This window comes from Patiria miniata, unplaced genomic scaffold (assembly GCF_015706575.1).
Source record: "Patiria miniata isolate m_02_andy unplaced genomic scaffold, ASM1570657v1 HiC_scaffold_24, whole genome shotgun sequence".
NCBI classification, from domain to species: domain Eukaryota; kingdom Metazoa; phylum Echinodermata; class Asteroidea; order Valvatida; family Asterinidae; genus Patiria; species Patiria miniata.
The window spans coordinates 14055399-14079198 of NW_024037063.1; the positions used below are offsets into that span (position 1 = coordinate 14055399).

Sequence of the window (23800 nt, forward strand, 5' to 3'; positions counted from 1 at the left end):
ATTTTCACGTATTTTGTACGTGGAAGATCAAATTTAGCGGCAATGGGGCTAGCTAAAAAAAATACGGGACGTAAAAGTGGACTTTAAAAACACGTTTTTTTAATCCTTTAAAATCCTCTGCCAAAGTGGAGGAATTTGGAGGATTGAGGTACATGGCAAAAGTGTGTTGCTGATTTCGTAGGATGCACTTTGCACTTTTATGGACCTTTGCACTTTTATGGACATACTGACAGTCACTGCTGCAGGATTTTGCAGGATTCAGGCAGTGGTCACCCCTCCACGCAGTATCCAGCTTTTGATATCGGGGGGCAACCACACATCCGCACCGAAATGTGGATTTTACTGTACTGCAGGGGCCGGGGCCGGAGGGCGGAATGGCTTTCAGTGTTTTTATTTTTTTTTAATTGAAAAAAAAAAGGCTTCAAATTTTGAGCGGGGCACAGGCTTTGAGACCCACCCCACCCTAAACCCCTTTTTATGCCACTTGGTCTTGAAAACCCCGACCTCAACTTTTCGACATTACCGGCACACTCTCGCAAAACGTGGTCGGCCAGCTTTCTATACAAAACCTCATGGGCTCGTGGTTTTGTGCGTAAACCTTATCAGTCAGCAATTGATTTCGGCAAACCGCAAGTCCCATCATAAAGAATAAGTTAACCGGACCATTTTTAGTGTGTTTCTAATGTGGATCCATGCAACAGAGTCCAACTTGGCGTTATTTACCAGTACCCAACAGAAGCCGACTTTGAATGTTTTCAGTTGCCTGCCGAGTACAACATATTGCAATCAGAAACAAAGGAAATATGTACATTATTTTGTACCAGGGGTTTACTGCTCAATCCAACAGGCTCCAACGGGTAACTGGTATAGCTGGATCCTGTTGGATTCAGCAGGTTTAGGGTTAAAGTTTCATAACCGTTCAATTTGTCACTTTTATCAAATGGACATGTCGCGCGTTTGAAAATAAACTCTTCAAATATTCATTATATAAAATTATGGCATTATAAAGAGAAGAAAATAAAATGTCGAGTGTGTAAATGTACATACGATGAATAATTTGATAATTTGAAAGTTACCATAAAATGGACTTGGAATGGGCGAAAAATGAATTATCACATTTTTCCCATTTGCGGGATTTAAATAACAACCCATAACCAATAAATTGGAAAATCTGATGATTTCCTTTCCGATCCTCTGTTTATCTATTTATTAATTTATTTATTGCATTTCTTTCCCAAGGGTACGCCTAAATAGGTTTCCATTGGGGCCCTGCATTCATTTTTTTTTTTAAATAACTTACTCAAACTAAAATTACAAGGAAAAGTGCACATGTGAAACAGACAAATACTTACAAACACGACTTATTTACAATTTTTCTTACTCAAATAAAGCTTGTAAAAATACATGTTAAACATTCCAGTGTAAGGCACGAATTGCTGATTACGGGATGGCAGTGGCGTAGCCAGGAATTTTTCAATGGGGGGGGGGGGGGGCGCTGGGGGGGGGCTGGAACATTTCATGGGGGGGGGGTTGTCATGTAGATCAATGATAATTTTTTTAAAAACTCAAAATCTCATTGGGGGCGACTGGGGGGGGGGCGACAAGGTTTCATGGGGGCTGTCGCCCCCCCCCCCCCCCCCCCCCCCTGTGGCTACGCCACTGCGGGATGGGCAAAAACCTCGCCAAAACTCATTTGGGAAAAAAACACGGGGAAATTCCCGATCCGGCTCCAAATTTCCGTGCATGGCAACCAAGTTTGTAACTCCGTAGATCAGCACATTTTTGAATTAGTGTGATATTGACAGAAATATCACCGATGACTAATACGTTGTTCAGGGGATACAAGATGGTAGATCACTAGAATAAATAATGAATAAAAGTGGACATAAGATCGACCCCTAGCCTGCGGAACACCAACGTTTTTAGTGGCAGTACCTTTGACATGTTGCCCTCGATATTCACAGACTGACTACGACCACTTAGGTAGGACTTAAACCTATTGATTAAATAAGTTGACATATACAGCTTTTTAAATTTATAAAGCAGGTTTTTGGAAGGATTTTGAATGGGATGGTGTCTTTATACATCCCTCGGATTAATAAAATGTGACGACTTTTTAAGAGAAACTTATGGGAACTTTCAGGAGCTAGCTATTGTAAAACTCAGTCGAGTGTTGCTAAAATTCGTGTTCCTGCCTTGGTGAACAACTGCACTCCGTTATGTATATTGTCATCGTCTCTGCTGCTTACACGAAACAAGAGGAATCTGCAAAGATAAAAGAAATAGGCCCTTTATCTATTATATTACATATTTCACATTCGAAGCACAACCCAACTATCGGAGTGAAAAGATTGCCATAAAAAGTTCGATATGCCACTTCCCGAAGACTAAGACAAAAATAGAAAATGAATAAATGAAAAATACATCTAAATCCCTTTTGCTAAATTACCTCAAGAATTGGTGAAGACTTGCTCTGCAAGCAGGGTCATCAGTCCTTCCGTCGGTCCTCCTCCCTGCTTCCGGTTCCTTGGGATTCAGAAGTGATTGTATCTTCGTCCAGAATGACATCTCATCTTACAGACCGTCATCTCTGCCAGAAGATTAAAAGGAACACATGTAAGAAAATGTGTGTGGGACAATAATTATGCGCCTGTTGCTCTTCTTTTGTGAAGTTGTTAAGTGATTGTTAATTTCACATTTAATTTATTTTCCTCTAGATTTATCGTATTTAAAAAAAAAAGGTATCATTAATCGCATACAAAATAATCAGAACAATTTAAAACACCCTAAGACATTGTTCGAAAGGAAAATAACGTTAATAGTTTTACCTGGGAAATCAGTAATGGGATGCCCGGCAAGCAGGGTCTTCAGTCATCCGGTGTTCCTCCTCCCTGCTTCCGGTTCCTCCGTGTCATCAGCTCCCGACATGAGCACTCTGGCTTGCCGGTCCTCCCAATCTAATTGCAAGTTGCTGGAAATAAAAGAAGTCTTCCTAGCGAAGCTAGGTTTTGTAACTACAATGTACAGTGGATTCCTGATCAAATTTGAGATCGGTGCAGTGGTATAAAGAGAAGGAAACGTATATTAGTAGTCCTTACCTGACCACTATAAAGATACAACCATAGAGAAAAAAAGGGAAACTTAGTTTAGGTCTACGCTACTTAGATCTCTAAGCCAAATTGGATGCAAAGTATGTTACATACAGACAGTGAAAATAATCCGATTAGTGGCCCTTACCTGACCACTGTAATGGATTCAACCGTTGAGAATGAAAGCTTAGTTTATTCTAAATAGATAATTTGGCCTACTGGTCGCGAAGATGATATTCCAGTTTGCGCAAAGCACCGCGCATCCACTGACGCGCAACGCGGTTCAAAGGGAAACAACATTCACATTGCCGACCAGCTGTGATCGGACTTATCAGAATTCAAATGTACCATCGATCAAATCCTCCACTGGTGTTGTGGTTGTTAAATTAATTAATGCACATTGTTTCATCCTGTAAATTCAGGCTATACACTTTACAGAGCGATTACAAAGTGTATCCGACTCTACAGGTGTCATTACACCTGATTTACAATAAACAAAATTGACACAATGGCCCTAACACAAAAGGCAATTATCGATCTTTGCGAAATGGATATTATGGGAGAACAAATCACAAACAATACTTCATGTCCATACGACACATTTCGACAAGGATCAGAGACTATTTCATGTCAAAATAATCGTGGAGTCGTTGAAACCATCATTGTGATTACGTTTCACGACCGCTACATTTTTCAATGAATCTGTAAGATCTGCACATGGCCCTATACAGGTAGAGCTTTTGTATATAACAATAGATCTCCAAGACAATTTTTGTAACATGGACAAATATAGTAGATTTGTCAACATGGCCCACGGCGAAGTTACAACAGGTGAGGAATACAGAGTATACAAGAAAACTTGGATCCAACATTTGAGCTTTTTTTAAGCTTCAAAATAGCTATGGATACTTAACACATGACCCTAGAGTATATTACACGATGATTCGCACTCAAGACGGGATGAATGCACAAGCAGCTTTCAAGAAAATTGCAGAAATTTCTGCAGAACGGAGGAATAGAAGATCTCTAAATTACTTCACATGGCCCTAAATAATTTCGTATAATAAATTGGAAAGACTTTTTACAAAAACAAAGTAAGACATGTTCACATGGCCCTGGAATCCTGTAAATAATCTGTCACATAAGTACAGAAGATAACGCAAGAAAAATTGGGTTTGGCAGAAATATCTTCAAAACGGTGATGACAGGTTTGTACACATGGCCCTAGGATTTTTTTCACAATGACAATCAATATGGAACGACGAGAAAATGCATGATAGACGCGACTAGAATTTCAAAAAAATTGATTCGTACACATGACCCTAAATATCTAACACGAATTGTTACAAACGAAAAAAAATATTCAGTACAAACATTGACCCACTACAGCTCACAATCATTGTCTTTAAATGTCAAGCAGTAGACATGAAAACTCTGTACAGATGGTGCAAATTGGAAGATAAGCAGAACGATTTACTACACATGGCCCCATCATGATTTCGACATAAAAAATCCTTCCTAGATAGCAGGTGCTGTACGTAGTTTAGCAGTTGGCCCAATCATACACTCTTTTAACTTTGTTCGCACTCGAGCTCGAACACGAACTTGGTTCGCACTTGAACTCAAACACGAACTCGTAATCAACGAACGATACACTTGTTGTTTTAATATATCTGCAGGTCGATATACACCGTCTTATTTTCTTCCTATACACTAATCGGTCAAAAGATTGCTTGACAAGATTTAATGATTGACGCTAACTTTGTTCGCACTCGAACTCAGCACGAACTCATAATTCGTGAACGAACGATACATTTTTTTGTTTTAATCAATACCCGCAGGTTCATCGTCTTATTTTCTTACGATACACAAATCGGTCAAAATGATTGACAAATGCTTGACAAAATGTAATTATTGACGGTAAATTTGTTAGCACTCGAACTCAACACGAACTCGTTAATCGTGAACGAACGATATATTTGTTGTTTCAATACATACCCGTAAATCCATGTATTATTTTCTTCCGATTCACAAATCGAACAAATGATTGGCAAAATTTAATGATTGACGCTAACTTTGTTCGCGCTCAAACTCAACACGAACTCACTCGTAGTCGTTAACGAACGATACATTTGCTGTTTTAATATACCCGCAGGTCGATATCCATCGTCTACTTTTATCGAACAAAATGATTAACATTTAGAGGTTTTTTTGGATTTCACTTTTACGCTCCTATAATTTCTCCTCATTGATTTATTTTTCCTTTGAAGATCTTTTTTGAAAGACGTTTTCAATCGAACCTATAGCCGCGCTAGTGCTCATTTCGAATAAGTGATTATTTTCGGAATCGTACATTACTGACACCCAAAAACGTTGGCATTAAGAAAAAAATTATTTCAAATTTATTTGCACATCCAAGCGGCGGGATTTTTTTTTATTCCTTTCCCATCTGGTGCTTGGTAAGATTGTGTCTGATGAACTATTAATCGTGCGGAGAGGTTCCTTGGAAAATGTAATTATCTTTAACTCTCTTGGTCTTCTCTACAAAACATAATCTCTTACTGGTTTTACAACTTTATACATTAATAATTCTATACTGAATTAATTTGTTGGTAATGTAGCACCCATCAAGGGTGTTATATTTCTCAATAAAAGTATCCATTAAGAGTATCGTCTTTGTCAATAGAATCTCCCATCAAGGGTGTCGTATTTCTCAATAGAAGCACCCATCAAGGGTGAGGTCTTTCTCGATCACCCATCACGGGTGTTGTGTTAATCAATAGTAGCACCCATCAAGGGTGTCGTGTTAATCAATACAGTAGTAGCACCCATCAAGGGTGTCGTTCGTCTCAATAGTAGCACCCATCAAGGGTGTTGCCTTAGTACCACCCATCAAGGGTGTCGTGTAGCACCCATCAAGGGTGTCGTGTAGCACCCATCAAGGGTGTCGTTCTTCTCACCAGTAGCACCCGTCAAGGGCGTTGCCTAGTACCACCCATCAAGTGTGTCGTGTTAATCAATACAGTACATAGTGTAGCACCCATCAAGGGTGTCGTTCTTCTCAATAGTAGCACCCATCAAGGGTGTCGTCCTTCTCAATAGTAGCACCCATCAAGGGTGTTATAGTAGCACCCATCAAGGGTGTCGTCCTTCTCAATGGTAACATTAAGGGTGTTGTATTTCTCAAAAGAAGCACTCATCAAGGGTGAGATTATGGTAGCACCCATCAAGGGTGTCGCTTTTCTCAATAGTAGCACCCATCAAGGGTGTCGTCTTTCTTAATCATATACTTTAACCTCTACAGGGCGGTATTCCAATAGTCATTATTCAACACAACAGTTTACAAACTTATTTCGCAAAAGTTTGAAGAGGAATGCATAATGAACATCTTTACACCATTATTTCTTCAAGGTATATAAGTCCTTCGGCTTTACACAAAAATAATCAGCAAACTTAATATGGTTGTGATGCGGCCGCAGGCAAGGCCATTAATATTGATTTCTGTTGATATGATAACATCTCCGAGGGTCCATCTTCATCGCTGATTCTTCACTTTTTGTATTATTCAAATAAAATCCCAAACGTTAAAACTTAATTTTCTTCATACTTCAGCTGGCGTTATTATTGCCAATGCACATGTCAGGATAATGTTGGTATAAATTATATACGTTCGTTCCCTCCCCGATTCCCAAAGTTCCTAATTGTCTCGCAAGCTGCTATTTGCTCGCTTTTTGCAGCACGCTAAAGCTTCCTAAATTTTATTTATTGATGTATTATTATTTTATTACCACCTGCTCTTTATGCACTTTAATTTTTATATTTTATTTGGCTACATATATAGCTTTGCCATAATTTTTATTCATTGGTATCCCTCAAAATAGGAAACCTCATAGAGTTTTTCTGAACTTAAGATTTGAAACTTCGGACATACATTTTCATTTTATTTTCCAGTTACAAAAGCTGTTTTAATGATTTCGATTCAGTAAAAGACTTATTTTTTTTTTTTACAATAGTTATATTTTAAAGAGCTCCGTAGTAGCTATGAGTTGATAAAATCATTTTTTTTTTATCGCCGAAGGTAGACATCTATCATCTAACTGATTTGGTATCGGAAAATATGAAAATTAAGATATCGTCAACCAGTGAATAATCTTCTCAGGAAGACGATATCCCACAAGATACCATCAACCCGAGAAATATTTCATTTTCTCGAGAAGATAACATCTCACCCAAGAGATATAGTCAACCCGAGAAATATTGTATTTCCTCGAGAAGACGACATCTCACCTAACAGATATCACCAATCCGTGATGAAATATTTTCTCGGAAAAACGATATCTAACCTACAAGACATCATCCACCGGAAAGTAGACATCTATCATCCGTTTTAATGAAATAATTAACTGATTTGGTATCGGGAAATATGAAAATTAAGATATCGTCAACCAGTGAATAATCTTCTCAGGAAGACGATATCCTCCAAGATACCATCAACCCGAGAAATATTTCATTTTCTCGAGAAGATAACATCTCACCCAAAAGATATAGTCAACCCGAGAAATATTTTATTTCCTCGAGGTGACGACATCTCACCTAAAAGATATCACCAATCCGTGATGAAATATTATCTCGGAAAAACGATATCTAACCTACAAGACATCATCCACCGGAGATACATTTTGTTCTCGAGAAGATGACATCTGACCAACACGATATCTTCAATCCGAGAAATGTTTTCTTTCTTGGGAAGAAGATATTTCACCTACAAGATATCATCGACCAGAGATTTTTTTCTCGAGAAGACAACATCTCACCCTACAAACAAGATATCACCTACCCGTGATGACATTATCTCAGGATGACGATGTCTTATTTACAAGATATCATCAACCCGGGAAATATTTTATTTCTCGGGAAGACGGCATCTCACCTACAAGATATCAGCAAGAACACTTTCTCGGGAAGACGATATCATACATACAATTATAACATCGCGAAAACTACCCCAACGATGTCCTCCTATTTTTTTTAAATGACGGATGCTCATCAACCCATGTAAGCTTAGAGCTCAGTAACGTGTGTCTACTTATTTCAAAAACCAAAATTGATATTAAAAAGAAATTTTCTAATATTGATAACATTGTATTTTCCCATTACAATGCACTACCTCGATGCAGATTTTGAATTGACTACCGTTAATTTTATTTTAAGGATCAAGCTACGATTTGCCCGACGATTTTTACTGTGCCCCGAAAAGGTAATTTTTAAATTGTTTTGTTAAAATATTTTTATAAGTTAATTTTACACCATGGCTGTGCCAGGTCAAGCTCCCTTACGCTGCTGCTGGTGTGCTCGGCTGCCTACGCTCGCTATGTGCCTATACCCCAACCTACCCCGCCTTAACCCTACGCCTTAACCTAAACCGTAAGCATTCATTTAATACAATCATAACTTTGCCATATTTGCCTTCTTCCAAACGTCGAATTTCGCTGGTCTCGATCGCAACAGCAGGTCTTCTCCAATTCATTTCAGTTTCAAATAATTCCGTCGGCTATCTGTTATAACACCTCTATTTATACAATCATAATCATAATAATTCAGCTCTCAATATTTCAGTTACCCTGAAGCTAATGGTGTAAAGTTAATTATTTTGAGCAATTTATGTAAATTTGAAATCCGTGGATACATTGTCCAAAAAAATTGATTTTGGTCCATTGGAATACCGCCCTATAATACTCAAAATAGTGTGCTTACATTAAATAAATTTAGGTTGATGATAAAATCCGTTGGCTCCGTTGTTGACTCCTTTATGGTGTTCAGGTTTTTCATTTCATCTTTAAATAATTACATAAAAGTTCGAAACTATTTGTTCTGGTAAGTTTTAAACCTGTAATTTTAATACAATCATAACAAAAAGGCAATCCAAATTCCAAGGAACCCTCCAACGAAAATCTAAACATGTTTACTCCAACTTTTGAGCAAATCTCTATAAGCCCCTGCCTTGCTGGAATGTCTTTGAAAGTGTAGCAAAAACGGTGCACCTGGCCGCATACCGCGCGCGCGGCCTTTCAACTTTTCAACCAATAAGAATCACCGTAATCTATTACCACGCCCACACTGCGCCGGCCACGAGCGGCCCACGTGCAGACTCGCACCACGAGCTAGCTTTTGACACAATGCATGAAATGCGCAATGCACCAAACGGAATGTGCATGTACGATTTTGACAAACAAAATGGCAGGTATTCACATGCTAATAAGTCTGAATCAAAAGGGCTTTCGCCTACGGGAATGGAATTTCAACGTACAATAGGTTATTCAGCAATGAAAACGACTCAGTGTAGGCTAAAATGGACGCGATTTCGTTGGCAGCAAACACACATGATTATTTCGTGCTTGTCGATATTCCAATTATTTTTAGAAGTTTATCGCACAATATTCAACAATGCAAAATACAACCTCATGTACAGAATGCAATACATTATGCTTGTTGCAGATAACATTACATTTTTTTTCAATTTAAATGCGACTCAAGGATCAAAGTCAAAGAAAAGAATGAATATTTTCTGACTCCACCTTTCTTCGAAATGAAGTCTAAAGTGCAGGCGGATATATCATATACCATATTGCTCAAAGTGCAGAATATTGGGACACTTTTTCCTCTTTTGGTTCTGTGTGACGGGAGGAGAAGATACATTTTCACTCACCTCGATAGTTCCTTAATTAAAGTTGGACTTACCCCGACGAACTCCAAAAGCTTGACTTCAGTATTTTCCAAAAACGTCATTCAGATCATTCGACAAAATTATGAGTTCACAAAAATTCCATGCGTCCATTCAGTTCAGTTCAGCACAAAATGAGCATTCAAAGGAATGCTTTGCGAAGTCCAGTTCAGTTCTATAAAACAAAAGTTATGACAAGTTCTGTAGGCCTACAGCAAAGTTCAACTCAGTCTTTCAATATGGGTGACGACGACGCAACATGTCTGCGTCGAAGCTTTGCAGTGACCCCGTACACGAGGCCGGTTTTCTGGTCGATTTGCGAGACTCCAAGCGTCCAAATTTGATGTTCTTTTGCGCCCATGAAGACTCCAGGGTATGATGTACAAGTTTCCGCGTTGGAGGCTTGAAGCTGGACGGCAGACTCGGAGGTTAAAGTATCAATACTTGTTAAATTTGAGGCAAGTTTTGGTGACTGACCAAAAATAGCGGGAAGACATTGCGAGCTGCCTGCAGTACAGTGTCCGTAATTGACCCGGCCCCGTTCTCGGTAATTTTCCATGGCGTAATGATATGGAGGTGAAAAGTGTCATGTTTTATATCATTGGCTGTTGCTCCGTACTGGTCTTTGCGCGGCCTTGGGCCAGAGTACTCAATGTGTATTTCTCCGCATTCTAAATTTCTCCACTTATACATATCAAACATAGTGCCAAAAATTTAATCACGTATGGAAATTGTCAATTACAGAAAAAGAAACAAATATGATGGACAAAGTCTTCATTTCCAGATGGAGTAGCATCAGTTTCGGGAAAAAAAATGCCCTATTTTTTTATAAGACGGGAGGGCGTTCCGGAAGTATCCGTGATGTAGCACGCGTTGCTCGCGTGGCCGGTCTCTCATTGGTCAGAAGTATGTTGGTGACGTCTTCTCGTCAATCTAGCCAATTTGATTGGACGAGGGAGTCTGGTAAAAAAAATGAGCAGACGAAATACGTGTACATTATTTTGTACCGCACAAGATAACGTTTTAACCGATTTTCGGCTAGACTTGACAGACTGCTTGAAAAAAAGAAGCGAATCCAGCAGAAAATCTATATAGCATAAGGAAATTTGTACCAGATTGTTAGCAGAATTTTGTAAAATCGGTGATGCTAGAAAAAATGGGACTTGCGGTTTTGTCGAAGTCAATCGAGTGTGATCGGCTGACTGAAGAGGTTTACGCACAAAACCCCAGGCCAGTGAGGCTTTGTATGCAGAAGGCTGGCCGAATCACATTTTGCGAAAGTGTGCTGTACAAAGTACTGGATCTTTACTTGGCTTCTTGTCTCGGACGCAATGCGTCATCAAATCAATTGAACGATCACGAGCTAGCGAGCTAGACTGCCGTAAAAGTAGCATAGCGCCACCAATTGGCAGTTAGAAGTTAATTATTAGTCTGGCTGCCGCAGCTAGCTCTGCAAAAAAACAGTGCACGTCGCGCCGTCGGAGGTCAAAGTCCAGACGTCATTAATTTGCAACTCTGGAAAGTCCGGTTACCGGCGTTTCGAGATTTTCTGTTTTCTGTTGGCCAGTTAGCTGAAATCAGTCCAATAATTCAGGATGTCTGAAATAAGTCCCGCGAAGAACTTTCTTGCCGGAGGCTTTGGTGGAGTGTGCCTTGTGGTGGCTGGTCATCCACTCGATACGATCAAGGTGAGAATGAGCAATTATCTGAAATCCGAGACTGTCCTGCGCTGTCCTAGCCCTGTGACCCGTGCCGTGGTGGTGTTGTTACGCCCCAACTATCGCATCGGTCCCAACTATAGTTGGGACGGTCCCAACTATAGTGCGGCAGTTGGGTCGGCCCAACTATAGTTAGGACTGGAGTTGCGCCGGATGCTTCATGCTTGATAGATCTTGTTGGATTAAATGTTCCGCGGCGCTGGCACCATGTATTTGTCGTGCATGCATGCCGCAAGGCTGGCCGGTCACATGGTACTGCCTAGTTGGATGAGTTGTCCAGCTGCTGGGTTTTAATTTTATTATCCAGCAACATTTTGCAAAATTCAAAGATTGCCATGGCCGGCCAATTATAGATGGGCCCCACCCATAGCTAATGTCAAAGGTCCCAAGTCGGACATGTAAGCAGAGCTGTAGGGAATGTTTTATAATCGTACATCAATGTAAACTATAGTTGGGACTGCCAAATAAAAATATTGCGGTGGCCCAACTACAGATGGTCCCCACCCATAGATCATTTCATTGGTCCCCAGTAAAGTCAGATGTGTATTAGAGTTGTAGGGAATGTATTATAATCGTACAACAATGTACACTATAGTTGGGACCGCAAAATAAAAAGATTGGGGTGGCCCAACTATAGATTGGCCAGCCCAACAATGGAACTTACAGTTGGGACCGTCCCAACTATAGTTGGGCCAGCCCAACTGTGGAACTACAGTTGGGACAGGCCCAACTATAGTTGGGACAGGCCCAACTATAGTTGGGACCGATGCGATAGTTGGGGCGTGACAGTGTTATGCGCGTGTAAAAAACTGTTTAGGGGCTATTCAGCTAGCCCCCCCCCCCCCCGGGCCCAATGCGCGGGCCGGGGGGGGAGGGGGGGGGTGCTGGATGATGTGTAATCTTCAAAGAAAAAGCGAAAAAAAGAGGCCCTAGGTGGGCCCTACTTCATTTTTCAAAAAACAGTTCACTCGAGTAATTCCAGCAAATTTTAAAAAGAGAATTAGGCCCCCTAGGCCTAGGCCTAGTGAAACTTTTGTCTGCAGTGTGAAAAACTTTGAACCATCAAAGAATACGTCACATAAAATCTATTAAATTTAAAGCGCATTTAGTTGGGTCCTGTGTGCATGCGTGATCAGGATCAGAACTAGGCAAAAACATACGGTCATTCGTTGGCGAATTTTTAGTCCGAGTAACTTGGACCCAACTTATTGCCTTTTTTAACATTTGGACATGGTCTGGCGATAGTAAGGTCCAAGCTATAGTGTGAGCTGGACAACATAATCCTGTCATAAGATGGTTGTACTGAAGTTTAGGGCCTACTTACGATCCGGAAGAAGAGTGAAATTTCCCGTTCAATTCTGAGAGCTCCCCTCGCGATCTTGAACACGTTAAATTTCCTACTCATGTTAATGTTTGAACGACGTGATTTCTTCTTCATGCCCAGCGTACATTCGATGGTCCCCACATCCCGAGTGCGATTCCATTACCGAGCGCGCACTTCTTTCTGGAAAGGTTTGTGTGCTTCGCAAAGTATTCTGGGTCAAATGTTAGGAGTATTTTGTGGAGTGACCTTCACGGATGTGGAGTGTGAGTGAGGATGACGATGGCAAAATGAGGGCGCTATTTTCCTTTATACCCCCCACCCCCAGGGCATAAATCAGTCAACAATAACTGAATGGGAAAGATGAAAAAAGTCTAAGTCCGATGTGTTTCCCCTGGGTGGTTTAATCTCACCCTATGCTTTCGTGAATGCACACATGCTGTACTCCTAAAATGAGAAAGACACATATATACATGTGTCTTTTACTAGATCTAAAAGTGCACACTGAATTATGTGAATTTTCCTATTTCAGGTCAGGCTCCAGACCCAGCCCACCCCGGCACCAGGCGCTGCTCCACTTTACGCAGGAACATGGGACTGTGCCAAGAAAACCGTCACTAAAGAGGTAAAGATGCCTGGCAGAACGAAGAAATCTAAACAATTCAATGCCAATTATACTTTTTGTGTGTCAGTGTCCATGGTTTCCATGTTCCACAAGCTCGAGTTGGATGATTAATTTACCTTAACCTAACTCCCTTGCATGATTTACTAGGAACCATACCCATCCTGGCAAATTCCAACACAATATGGGAAACTGCACACACATATTTCTGACTTTGTTTCTGGAAGTGTGCCAACCCAATGTAAAAGACTGTCAGTTTAGGGATACATGTACTGCACCCATCCAGACAGATTCCAACAATACATGCTGTTGTGGTTTGATGGGTTGAGTTCTGTTCGCGTTAAAGCGGACTTGTCACATTAAAGATGGACATTTCTTAGGAACTTTTCGGCGGTTACAGTATTACGTGTGCGTTCAGCAGAAATAACACTCACATTTTAGAACAGCATGACACACTGAGTGCAATAATTAATATGGACCATGATTCCTGATGATATTCAACTAATCAGGATCGAGGTTTCAATTTTGCTTGAAGCTAAACGATTCAATCCCTGCCCCATGCAGGCAGCAATCCCTACTGATGTCGTGCTGTGGTTGTTTTGTACTTGTAGGGATTCTTTGGTTTATACAAGGGCATGTTTGCACCCATCTTGGGAGTGACTCCTATGTATGCCACTTGTTTCCTTGGCTTCAGCATCGGTAAGAAACTCCAGACTCCAGATAAAGATGGGATTTATAGGTGAGTAACCTCAAGAACAACGGAGTTCACATTATTGCACGACTCAAGTCAACATGAGTACAAATGTACTGGATTAATTAGTAGGCAAGTAGCTCAAAAATTGAACCAGACCAGAATTTTTATACAATATGAACCTGTTCCAAAGTAAGAATAATGCTCATTTGCAGATTGGATTGAGAACAAATGTTGATTTGAAGAAGTGCAAAACATGTAATGTATATGAATCTCATTCTTTGTTGAAGGCGGGGTATATCATTCGGAGCTATCCAAAAGTAACTGACAAAATTATTGTTGAAAAGCATACTTGGTTTAAAGATAGTAATGGCACTAAACGTCCTTTGAAGTTATTCTTCCTGGCATGCTGTCATTTTGAAGAAAACACTCAAAGAAGGTCATTTCCAAAGACACATTTTTGGAAATTTTCGTTAGTACATGTAGTTTGTTTTCAATTTTAACTTTTGAATCGAAGTCGAGATCCTAGAACTTTGTTTTTTTCTCGGAATATACAGCATTGGCTGAGCTAAAAGTTCATCAGGTTAGTTGTTTAGCACCCTTCTTCAGATTTTGAGCACTTTTGTTGCTTCAATCGAAAAAAATGCACAAATGACAAATTACATACTCTACCATTAAATAGATAAAAACAAAGTTACAACAAAGATGAACAATTGTATTAGTATACTTATGTGAAGAGGAACTATCTGTTCTCTTAAATGGGACTTCTAATCGAAGTCTTGACCATTGTCGGAGAAAGAAGTGTAAAATCTATGAAATCACAGGCCTAGTTCTGTCGTAGAAAACAACTAAAACAGTAGTCAAATCACTGGGCTCTTTGCCTCATTGAGTACTTTGCATCATTTGGAACCTCTTGCAACTCAGAAGTTTCGTTGCTCAGTGCGTCATAGCTTCAAAACCGTGCATAAATCGAACTCAAGTTGCAATGGACCTTTTGGTTTCCAACCATGGGCTTCATGCCATTCCGTACATGTACATACACTGGCAGCGTTAGAGCCTTTGAAATTTGAATTGTTAAAAAGCAGATGATCTTTGTCTTCCATGACTGTTGACACTTTGTAGGTAGTCTGTAGCAATGAAATATTTTTGCCGTGATTAAAAATCGACGTTATTTTTGTATCTTTAGATTTGACCAGCTGTTCAAAGCTGGAATGCTGGCTGGTGTATTCACGACAACCATCATGGCCCCAGGAGAACGCATCAAATGTCTCCTACAGGTGAGGAGTTTCCCTAGTTGGTCAGGTGTAGTAGCGGCACTGGAGGGGGGGGGGGGGGAGGGAGTTTTTCCCTTACCCCCAAATTTTCTCCCAACACTTTATCAACAAATAAATTAGTTATATTTATTTTCTTTGCTGTTAAGATTCATAAAATGTGGACACATTTTGGGCCAATGAAAGCTTTATAAACATTGGTACTTTGGTACAAGATACGTCACACATGCATTTATACAGCTGTAGACAGTGTGCAGCCAACATCTTTGTACATTTGTTATACATTTGTTATACACCATTCTGTGGTTTGATACATTTCTCATTCATAAAAATGACTACACTTCTAAGTTGCTCATTGACAATGGGCATGTGCGTGCGTACACAGGGTTAACATTTTATTTTGACTGCCACCCCCAAAATATTTCCGTGCCCCCAATTGCCCCCCTTCAAATTTTAGAGTAAGGTGCTGCCACTGGTAAAGTGTGTGGAAGTTGCTTTGAAAGTTTTTGCTTTGCTTTTTTTTTAACTCAAATTAACAATTGCATACTACAGCAACAACCTACTAAAATGCACATTGACAGTAGCATTTTACACTTTTTTAATTGATGAAAGGTTTACGTAGAACTCATTGAATATCTGAGATTAGTTGCCGAAAATTTTAATTGCAGTAGACACATTGTATCAGGCATTATTTGCAGGGTTTGCAGTAACAGCCCGGAATCTTCCCGCAGTGAAGTTATTAGCAATGTTTAGTTGAAAATTTCGTGTCGGATAATTTCAGCGAAGTCAGAATCGTGCCTCTGACACAGTTAGCCCAAAGAATGTGCTAAACCCAAGGTGGGGGTGGGGGTGGTCAGACAAATGATGACGGATATATCCCTTCTTGAATGTCGAGGCCTTGGTTGAATAGTACAAAGATGCGTCATCCACTTTACAGAACAGTGTGGTGTTTATGCCTTTGATTTCAGATTCAAGCTGCATCAGCCGGTAAGGCCAAGTACGCAGGTCCACTAGACTGCGCTAAGCAGATATACAGGGAGTCGGGTCTATTCAGGGGATTGTACAAAGGAACTGCTGCGACACTGCTAAGAGGTAAGCAGAATGGTTATCAAGCAGACTGCTTAGAGAATTGTCAATGTTTTGATAAAAAAAATAATGTTTAGAATTGCATATTCAAATTAACAAAAGCAGTTATTATACTTTTGCCCTCAACTTCCTACCTATCATCTTGCAACCTGGCAGCCAGTTTCCAAGATTTTTTTTCATCAGCCTAATACAATTGCTATTTCATCAAGAAATTCTCAACCAGGAAAAACACAGGATTTTAAGCCCCCCCCCAAAAAAATTCTGCTTCCGGTTACCCGACCGACCCTATTTTTAGGCCGCGACTGTAAAAATTTCATCAGCAAGTCAAAAAAAAAAATAATAATAATATAAAATAAATTTTTAAAAATCTTGTTGTCTTTTCTGTCTTCACAAAACACCTCTCAACAACCCTTTTGCGTAAAAATGCTTGTACTTATTTGTTTTCCTACTTACATTCGCTATTTTTTAAAAATAAACCTCTGTTGTTTTTACAAGTTTGCCGTGATAACTAGTTCACAATTCGATGTCCCGGTGACGATAAACACATGCGTAATTCTAGCTCAGAGCAGTGATGACTGGTTCCCGCCCGATGCAAATTCCATCTTACGAATTGTCTGGTTACAGTACCCATTGTTACTTGTACATCAGATTCGCACCGGCCAGCCGACCCCGGCAAGCTCAGTGGTCGAGTGGTAAGACGTCTGCACTAGTAAGCAGGAGGTCGTGGGTTCGAGTCCCACCCGAGAAGTTTGTGAATTTTTTCCTCATGATCAGTTGGGACAACACTCAGCATACAGTTTTTTTAAAGTACGTTGGTGAAGGGCAAAACCCAATACAGTCGAACACCTTGATAACAAGGTCCTTTGGACTTTACAAATTACCTTGTTATAACAGGTACCTTGTATTAACAGTCATGGAAAACAAAGAAAAGCAAAGAAAAACAGAGACTTGTGACCTAAAAGTTTGCTTGTTATATGCAGGACCTTGTATTTGCTCTTCTTATCAGAGTTCGACTGTAATGAATTTACATCACCCAGACGCAAATTCCATCTGGGCAATTCCACGGTTACTCACGTTACATTTTTGATGTACTTTTGAGTTTCCTTGGGCTGTAATTACCTTACTGAAAAGGTTTAATAACTCTTATCCCCATCATAGATAGAGTAGACCTAGACCTTCCTAAGCCCCAAAGGTGACATCCAGAAAAAAGTGTTATGTATGATTAAACAAGACGCACATAATCGGTTACTCACGTTACGAAAATGAAACGTGAGTAACCGTGGAATTGCCCATCTTATGAATAGTTTGGTTTAGTGTTCTTTGTATTTGCATCCACAGAAAATATCGGCAGGAAAATCAATTCCATGACTAAAAATCTTGGAGTTTAATAAGAAAAGGAACCTTGAAGACGTCCGTTGCTTCTCTTTTTGCATATTGGGCAGAATTGTCACCCAAGCTGTAACCCCCACCCCTTATCAAAATCCTTCACTTTATTTTGCAATAGCTCTTCCCCTCAATCATCACCCTATCAACCACAGAGACCCACCAGGTATTTTTTCCCATCTCTCATAACCCCTTCTGTATTTTGTGTTCGTTTTTTGTCTCCTTTCAGATGTACCAGCTAGTGGCATGTATTTCATGGTGTATGAATGGCTGAAAATATCAATCACACCAGCTGATAAAAAGTATGTCATCTATTGGCCTTCCAAACTTTACTTCATTTTTTTCCATTTCACAAAGTTGCAGGTGTTTTGATATAATTTGCAAACTACTATTGTTTTAAGTGAAAAGAGCATTACTAGTACAGGCTGAGTAAAAAAAAAAGCGGAACCCAAACCCCACAAAATATATTTCATATTTAAAAAAATATGTAGCACCAAAATTAATAATGACTGGAAAGCCAATTTCATATGCTACTTTTAGATGAAAAAATTACTGAAATTGCTCAATCCGTTCAAAGAATATCACCATTTAAACACAATGACCCTAAAACCTGTCTCGTCCAAAAAAGCGACTCATTGTGTGATTTGACTGTTTGGCAAAACAAAGAAAATGACACAGAATACTTGTTTCAACAACTGTCACCAACTGTAGCACACACTATCTTTATTAACAACCCTGGTTAGGCAAATAATATGGGCCTTTTTCAGTCATTTTTTCATCCAAAAGTACCTCATGAAATTGGCTTTCCAGTCATTAATTTTGGTGCTACATATTTTTTTAGTATGAAATATAATTTTTTTGGTTTGGGTTCCGCTTTTTTTGACCTGTATTTTAATGCTATGAGTATTCAGAAGTGGTTGAAGGAAAAATTGTTTGGCTCCTTTTTGCACAAAAAAATTATCATTCAGTAGTGTTATTGGATACGGGGAACATGATTGAAATGGCGGCAGCATTAAAAGGTCTTTGTCATAGGCTGTATTGAGTTTAACATTTTTGTTTTATTGTTCTTTTATTTCACGTTAAAAGAGCATGTCATGTGGGTGGTCGTAACCCGCCGTTTAAACACCGGTCAGCGATGTTTAAGAACGGTTTTAAGACCCTGTGCTTCACACCACAAGTGGGCAGAACGCGTTGCACATGCCAGGTGTGATATTGAACACATCACATGAACGTTGCGAACCATAGCAGTGGCCTGCTCTGAACACATATTAAAATGGTTGAACAAAATAGGTTATGTTTAAAGATATAGTCCATCATTTGTAATTTGTGCATTTGTTCGTTTGAAGCAATAAAAGTGTTCAAAATCTAATGAAGGATACTGAACAACTAACCTGATGAAGTTTCAGCTCAGCTTCAGCTGTATATTCCGAGAAAAACAGCATTCTAGGATCTCAATTTCAAATCAAAAGTTGCTGAATCATGTTTTGAATTGTTTTGAATTGCAGCTATAAGCGATGTCGTGCACTGATCCGACGAATTATAGCAACCGCACGCGCCAGTGCGTCGTGCCAATGCTTGCGCGCGCTGCGCCGAATAACAAAACGCACTACTAATTTATCTTTCAATGTCCTGCGTGTTTCAAACCTCAAACCTTTCATGTACTTAATTTGAACACAGTCTTAAATGGGTGTTACAATGTCCGTGCAGTCATCATAGTCAACAAAAGCACAATTATTTTTTGAGTTTAATAGCATTAAAAAATACCTTGTTTGTAACAATTAACATCAACTGGACTCTGTATCAAATCCGAGTCCAGAAATTTTATGGTTTTGTTTGTAATTTTATTTTCAGCCCAGGGGATCTGAGCCCACTTCGTGTCCTTTTTGCGGGTGGCATGGCCGGAGTTCTCAATTGGGTTGTTGCCATCGCGCCCGACACTCTCAAGTCCAGGTTACAGACAGGTATTCAAATCAAAACTCTTTCACAACGAAACAAATTTTAAAAAACTTCCTAGGGTCAGCAATATTACATTGTCTTTGGTTTGTGCGTTTAACTCTTTCTCTTTGAAGGTGTCTTCAGGCTCGGGAGCTAGATTGCCTAAGGCACATTTGAAGAATTAAATTTTCATTACAAAAAAATTAGTTTGGTTGTAAGTAATCAGTGTTGTAGTTGAGTCCATCACAAGACCATCACAAGTCCGGTCAGAAGGAAATCACAAGTCCAGTCACAAGTAACAGGGGAAGAACAATAACAAAAAATGCTTTTGACAAAGCTCATTTGAATAGCTGGTGACAAGACTTGAGACTGGAGGACTTGTGACAGACTTGTGACTGACTTGTGACTGACTTGTGACTGACTTGTGACTGACTTGTGACAGACTTGTGACTGACTTGTGACTGACTTGTGACAGACTTATGACTGACTTGTGACTGACTTGTGACTGACTTGTGACTGACTTGTGACCGACTTGTGACTGACTTGTGACCGACTTGTGACCGACTTGTGACTGACTTGTGACTGACTTGTGACTGACTTGTGACAGACTTGTGACTGACTTGTGACTGACTTGTGACTGACTTGTGACTGATTTGTGACTGACTTGTGACAGACTTGTGACTGACTTGTGACAGACTTGGGACTGACTTGTGACTGACTTGTGACTGACTTGTGACTGACTTGTGACTGACTTGTGACTGACTTATGACTGACTTGTGACAGACTTGGGACTGACTTGTGATTGACTTGTGATTGACTTGTGACAGACTTGGGACTGACTTGGGACTGACTTGTGACAGACATGTGACTGACTTGTGATTTGACTTGTGACTGACTTGTGACTGACTTGTGACTGACTTGTGACAGACTTGTGACTGACTTGGGACTGACTTGTGACAGACTTGTGACAGACTTGTGACTGACTTGTGACTGACTTGTGACTGACTTGTGACTGACTTGTGATGATTCGACTACAACATAGCCTTGGTCAAGGCGTTCGGCGATAGAGTCCGATGATCAGTGGTCGGTCGCAAGCAACAGTAGCCGTACACTATACACTAGCATGTACTGCACGGAGTATGAACAGTGACCTCACGCGGCTAGGCTACAATACACAAATCATCGTGCTGAACGAACGCCTTGGCACATTCATGAGCTTTGGCTAATGTTTTTCTTTATTTTGTCACTGGATTTCCAGGGACGACCCCGTATGTGAACAAAGATGAGATTATTCAGTACTTGGCCTTAGAGGCTCATATTTTGCAAGGATAGAGAGTTTGGCTACATTCTCCAACAAGTTTGGAGTCTACAGACCATATATAACTCAATATAAACCCAGCGACAAAATAACGAAAAATTGCCCGAAAAGATAAGCCATGGTTCATGTATGTTCCAAGGTGTTCGTTCAGCACCACCTGATGTGCATATCGTAGCCTAGCCACGCGAGGTTGCTGTTCGCGTTTCGCACAGTATGTGTGATTGCATAGCATGTGGCTACTGTTTTATTGGCAGCCGACCATCGATCATTTGACTCTATCGTCGAACCCATGACCAATCACTACTACCACAATGTATTGATGAGCTGACATTTCTTCCCACCAGCCCCTGAAGGGACATACCCTCGCGGCATCCGTGACGTATTCCCAAGGCTCATCAAGAACGAAGGATTCTTCGCGCTATTCAAGGGCATCACGCCTGTCATGATTCGGGCATTCCCAGCAAATGCGGTGAGTTTGTCAAATTTGAGAGAAGCAGTCATCAGCAGCAATGTTAGAAATGCGGGACATCCTTATAACGTAACAACTTGGATGAAAAAAGTCTTGTGAAAAAAGTCTTGCTAGGTTTTGCCATGCCAAAAAAAATGGACAATTGTACACAATATGTGACCATTTTGCTTTAGTTTACTAAATTCATACATAATGTCTGTAAATTTACTTTCTTTGATTTAGACATGCACTTTTCCTTTGTACATGATATGTCCATATGGACACATTTGTGGTGGAGAGAAATAAAAATTGGTTTCAAAAATACTAAAAAAAATTTACTTCAATATATGTTATGCACCCCTGATTTCAATAACGTAGCGTCAGTGCAACAAGGTCGTAACTCGATTCTGCAACAAAGTTGTATCTCCCGTGAATACGCTCCGTGCAACAACGTCGTATCTCATGAATCACGACGTCCATTGACTGTGTGTAAATCCGGGTAATTTTAAGAGAGATACGACCTTTTGACTTTGAAAACTCATGTTTCACGTTTATGACGTCACATGCCATTTTAGGCGATACGACCTTGTTGCATGGTAATGAAGTTAAAGCCAGAGTCCATCATTTGCAGCTATCCTAAAAGTAACTGGCGTTATTATTGTTAAAAAACATACTTGGTTGAAAGATAGTGAGGCGACTAAACTCCCTGTGAAATTATTCTTTCTGGCAAGCTGTCATTTTGAAGAAATCAACGAAAGAAGGCATTTTCCAACGGTGCGTCTTAAGAAGCACCGTTGGAAATTTCCGTTAGTAGTTTGTTTTTTTATTCGGCGAAGCACGCAAGCATTGACACGACGCGCGCGCAGCTGCTATAATTCGTCGAATCGGTGCGCGACATCGCGTAGCTGCAATCGGCTCAGTGAGAACGTGTCTCAGATCCTGAATTCAGGCCCAATTCAAAACATGATTCAGCAACTTTTGAACTGAAATCAAGATCCTAGAGTGTTGGTTTTTCTCAGAATATACAGCTGAAACTGAGCTGAAATTTCATCAGGTTAGCTGTTCAGCACCCTTCTTTAGACTTTGAGCACTTTTGTTGCTTCATACGAACAAAACGCACAAATTACAAATGATGGACTATACCTTTAAACAAGTGGGAAAAAAATGTTAAAAAAAAAAGATGTTCCTGCTGGATTGCTAAAAATACACATTTAGATGTGTTCCATTTTTCACACTGACTTTTAGGGATCACCTGCAGCTGTATCTTTGGTCACTTTATTTATTTATTTATTTGTTTCATGCATTCTTGCAGGCTTGTTTCCTCGGCTACGAACTTGCCATGAAGTTCTTGAACTGGGCAACTCCTAGTCTATAACCCTGCAGCTGTCGCGGTGGTAAGTAAACGACTGGTAGCAGCTGTTCAGTCACCACCAAAGGATGCTAGGCGCGGGTATTACAAATTCATTTAATTATTCCGTGTTAGAATTATCGGGACAGAGATAGCTATCGCTTGAACCATCGTCAAAACTTCTCAGGAAGTGTCTTAAACTGGTTCAGAGTCAAGATTTTTGTTTTTGTCACTTCTGTAAATACCATGAATTGATACGTTATATTTGACGTCATTTTTATGATAATTTGTAATGGTTGTCAGCCATGCTTCCAAAGAATTTTATACTTGCATATGTATTGACATGAATTTTCTTGTAAATGTAAACAATGCACACGACACTAAGCTCAGGGCATTAATGTTATTCATGTTGCATGCCTTGTCAGCAACTGTAGGATTGCAATTTTGCAATTTTGAATGTTGCAAGGAAATTCTAGATATTGGACTTGTTTAACAGTTAACCCTAACTTCCAAGGAGCTTTTGTCCAAAACCTTCTGGAAGCAACAAAAACCCCTTTTCCGATGACGAAGGATCTGAAAGGGTTACATTAGTAAATGTACATTCTGTGCCAAGTTGTCCTTTCAGTCAAAATCAATCAATCAAGTGACTGTTTTCAACAGTTAAGAGCTCCTAGCCCTACATGAAGCAGGATTGACAAGCTGTATCAACTTGGTACAGCTATGCTTTGACTGTGGGTAATTAATAAGCCAGCTGTGCCCACGACTTGCCTGCTTTGTCTGTTCATGGTCTGTTGACTGAGTTTGACTAGTCACAGTGCTTGCTTGACTGCTGGTGACTAGCCTGTGTTA

At 40.0% G+C, this 23800-nt stretch overlaps 1 protein-coding gene and 1 long non-coding RNA gene across 2 annotated transcripts; one reads left to right on the top strand and one right to left on the bottom strand.

Annotated features, from left to right (window-relative positions):
* Window positions 1–1645: 1645 nt before the first annotated feature.
* On the bottom strand, window positions 1646–5925 carry LOC119732707. Its single transcript, XR_005271584.1, has 3 exons — window positions 2829–5925; window positions 2450–2590; window positions 1646–2265 (listed from the first exon to the last, which is right to left on the bottom strand). It is a non-coding gene; the product is annotated as an uncharacterized LOC119732707 (long non-coding RNA).
* A 5340-nt stretch (window positions 5926–11265) lies between these two features.
* Window positions 11266–23099, top strand: LOC119732271 (mitochondrial carnitine/acylcarnitine carrier protein-like). Its single transcript, XM_038205730.1, has 9 exons — window positions 11266–11498; window positions 13382–13474; window positions 14083–14210; window positions 15349–15439; window positions 16402–16525; window positions 18132–18204; window positions 19754–19863; window positions 21500–21624; window positions 22916–23099. Exons 1-9 carry the CDS (start codon window positions 11406–11408, stop codon window positions 22976–22978), a joined length of 900 nt encoding a protein of 299 aa, XP_038061658.1. The 5' UTR covers window positions 11266–11405; the 3' UTR covers window positions 22979–23099.
* The last annotated feature ends 701 nt before the right edge of the window (window positions 23100–23800 follow it).

Bases quoted from the DNA above. Each gene is read 5' to 3' on its own strand.
- LOC119732271 (XM_038205730.1), top strand. From the start codon at position 11,406: ATGTCTGAAATAAGTCCCGCGAAGAACTTTCTTGCCGGAGGCTTTGGT. The intron at 14,211-15,348 runs GTGAGTAACCTC...TTGTATCTTTAG, and splicing joins GATAAAGATGGGATTTATAG to ATTTGACCAGCTGTTCAAAG. The intron at 18,205-19,753 runs GTATGTCATCTA...TTTTATTTTCAG, and splicing joins ATCACACCAGCTGATAAAAA to CCCAGGGGATCTGAGCCCAC.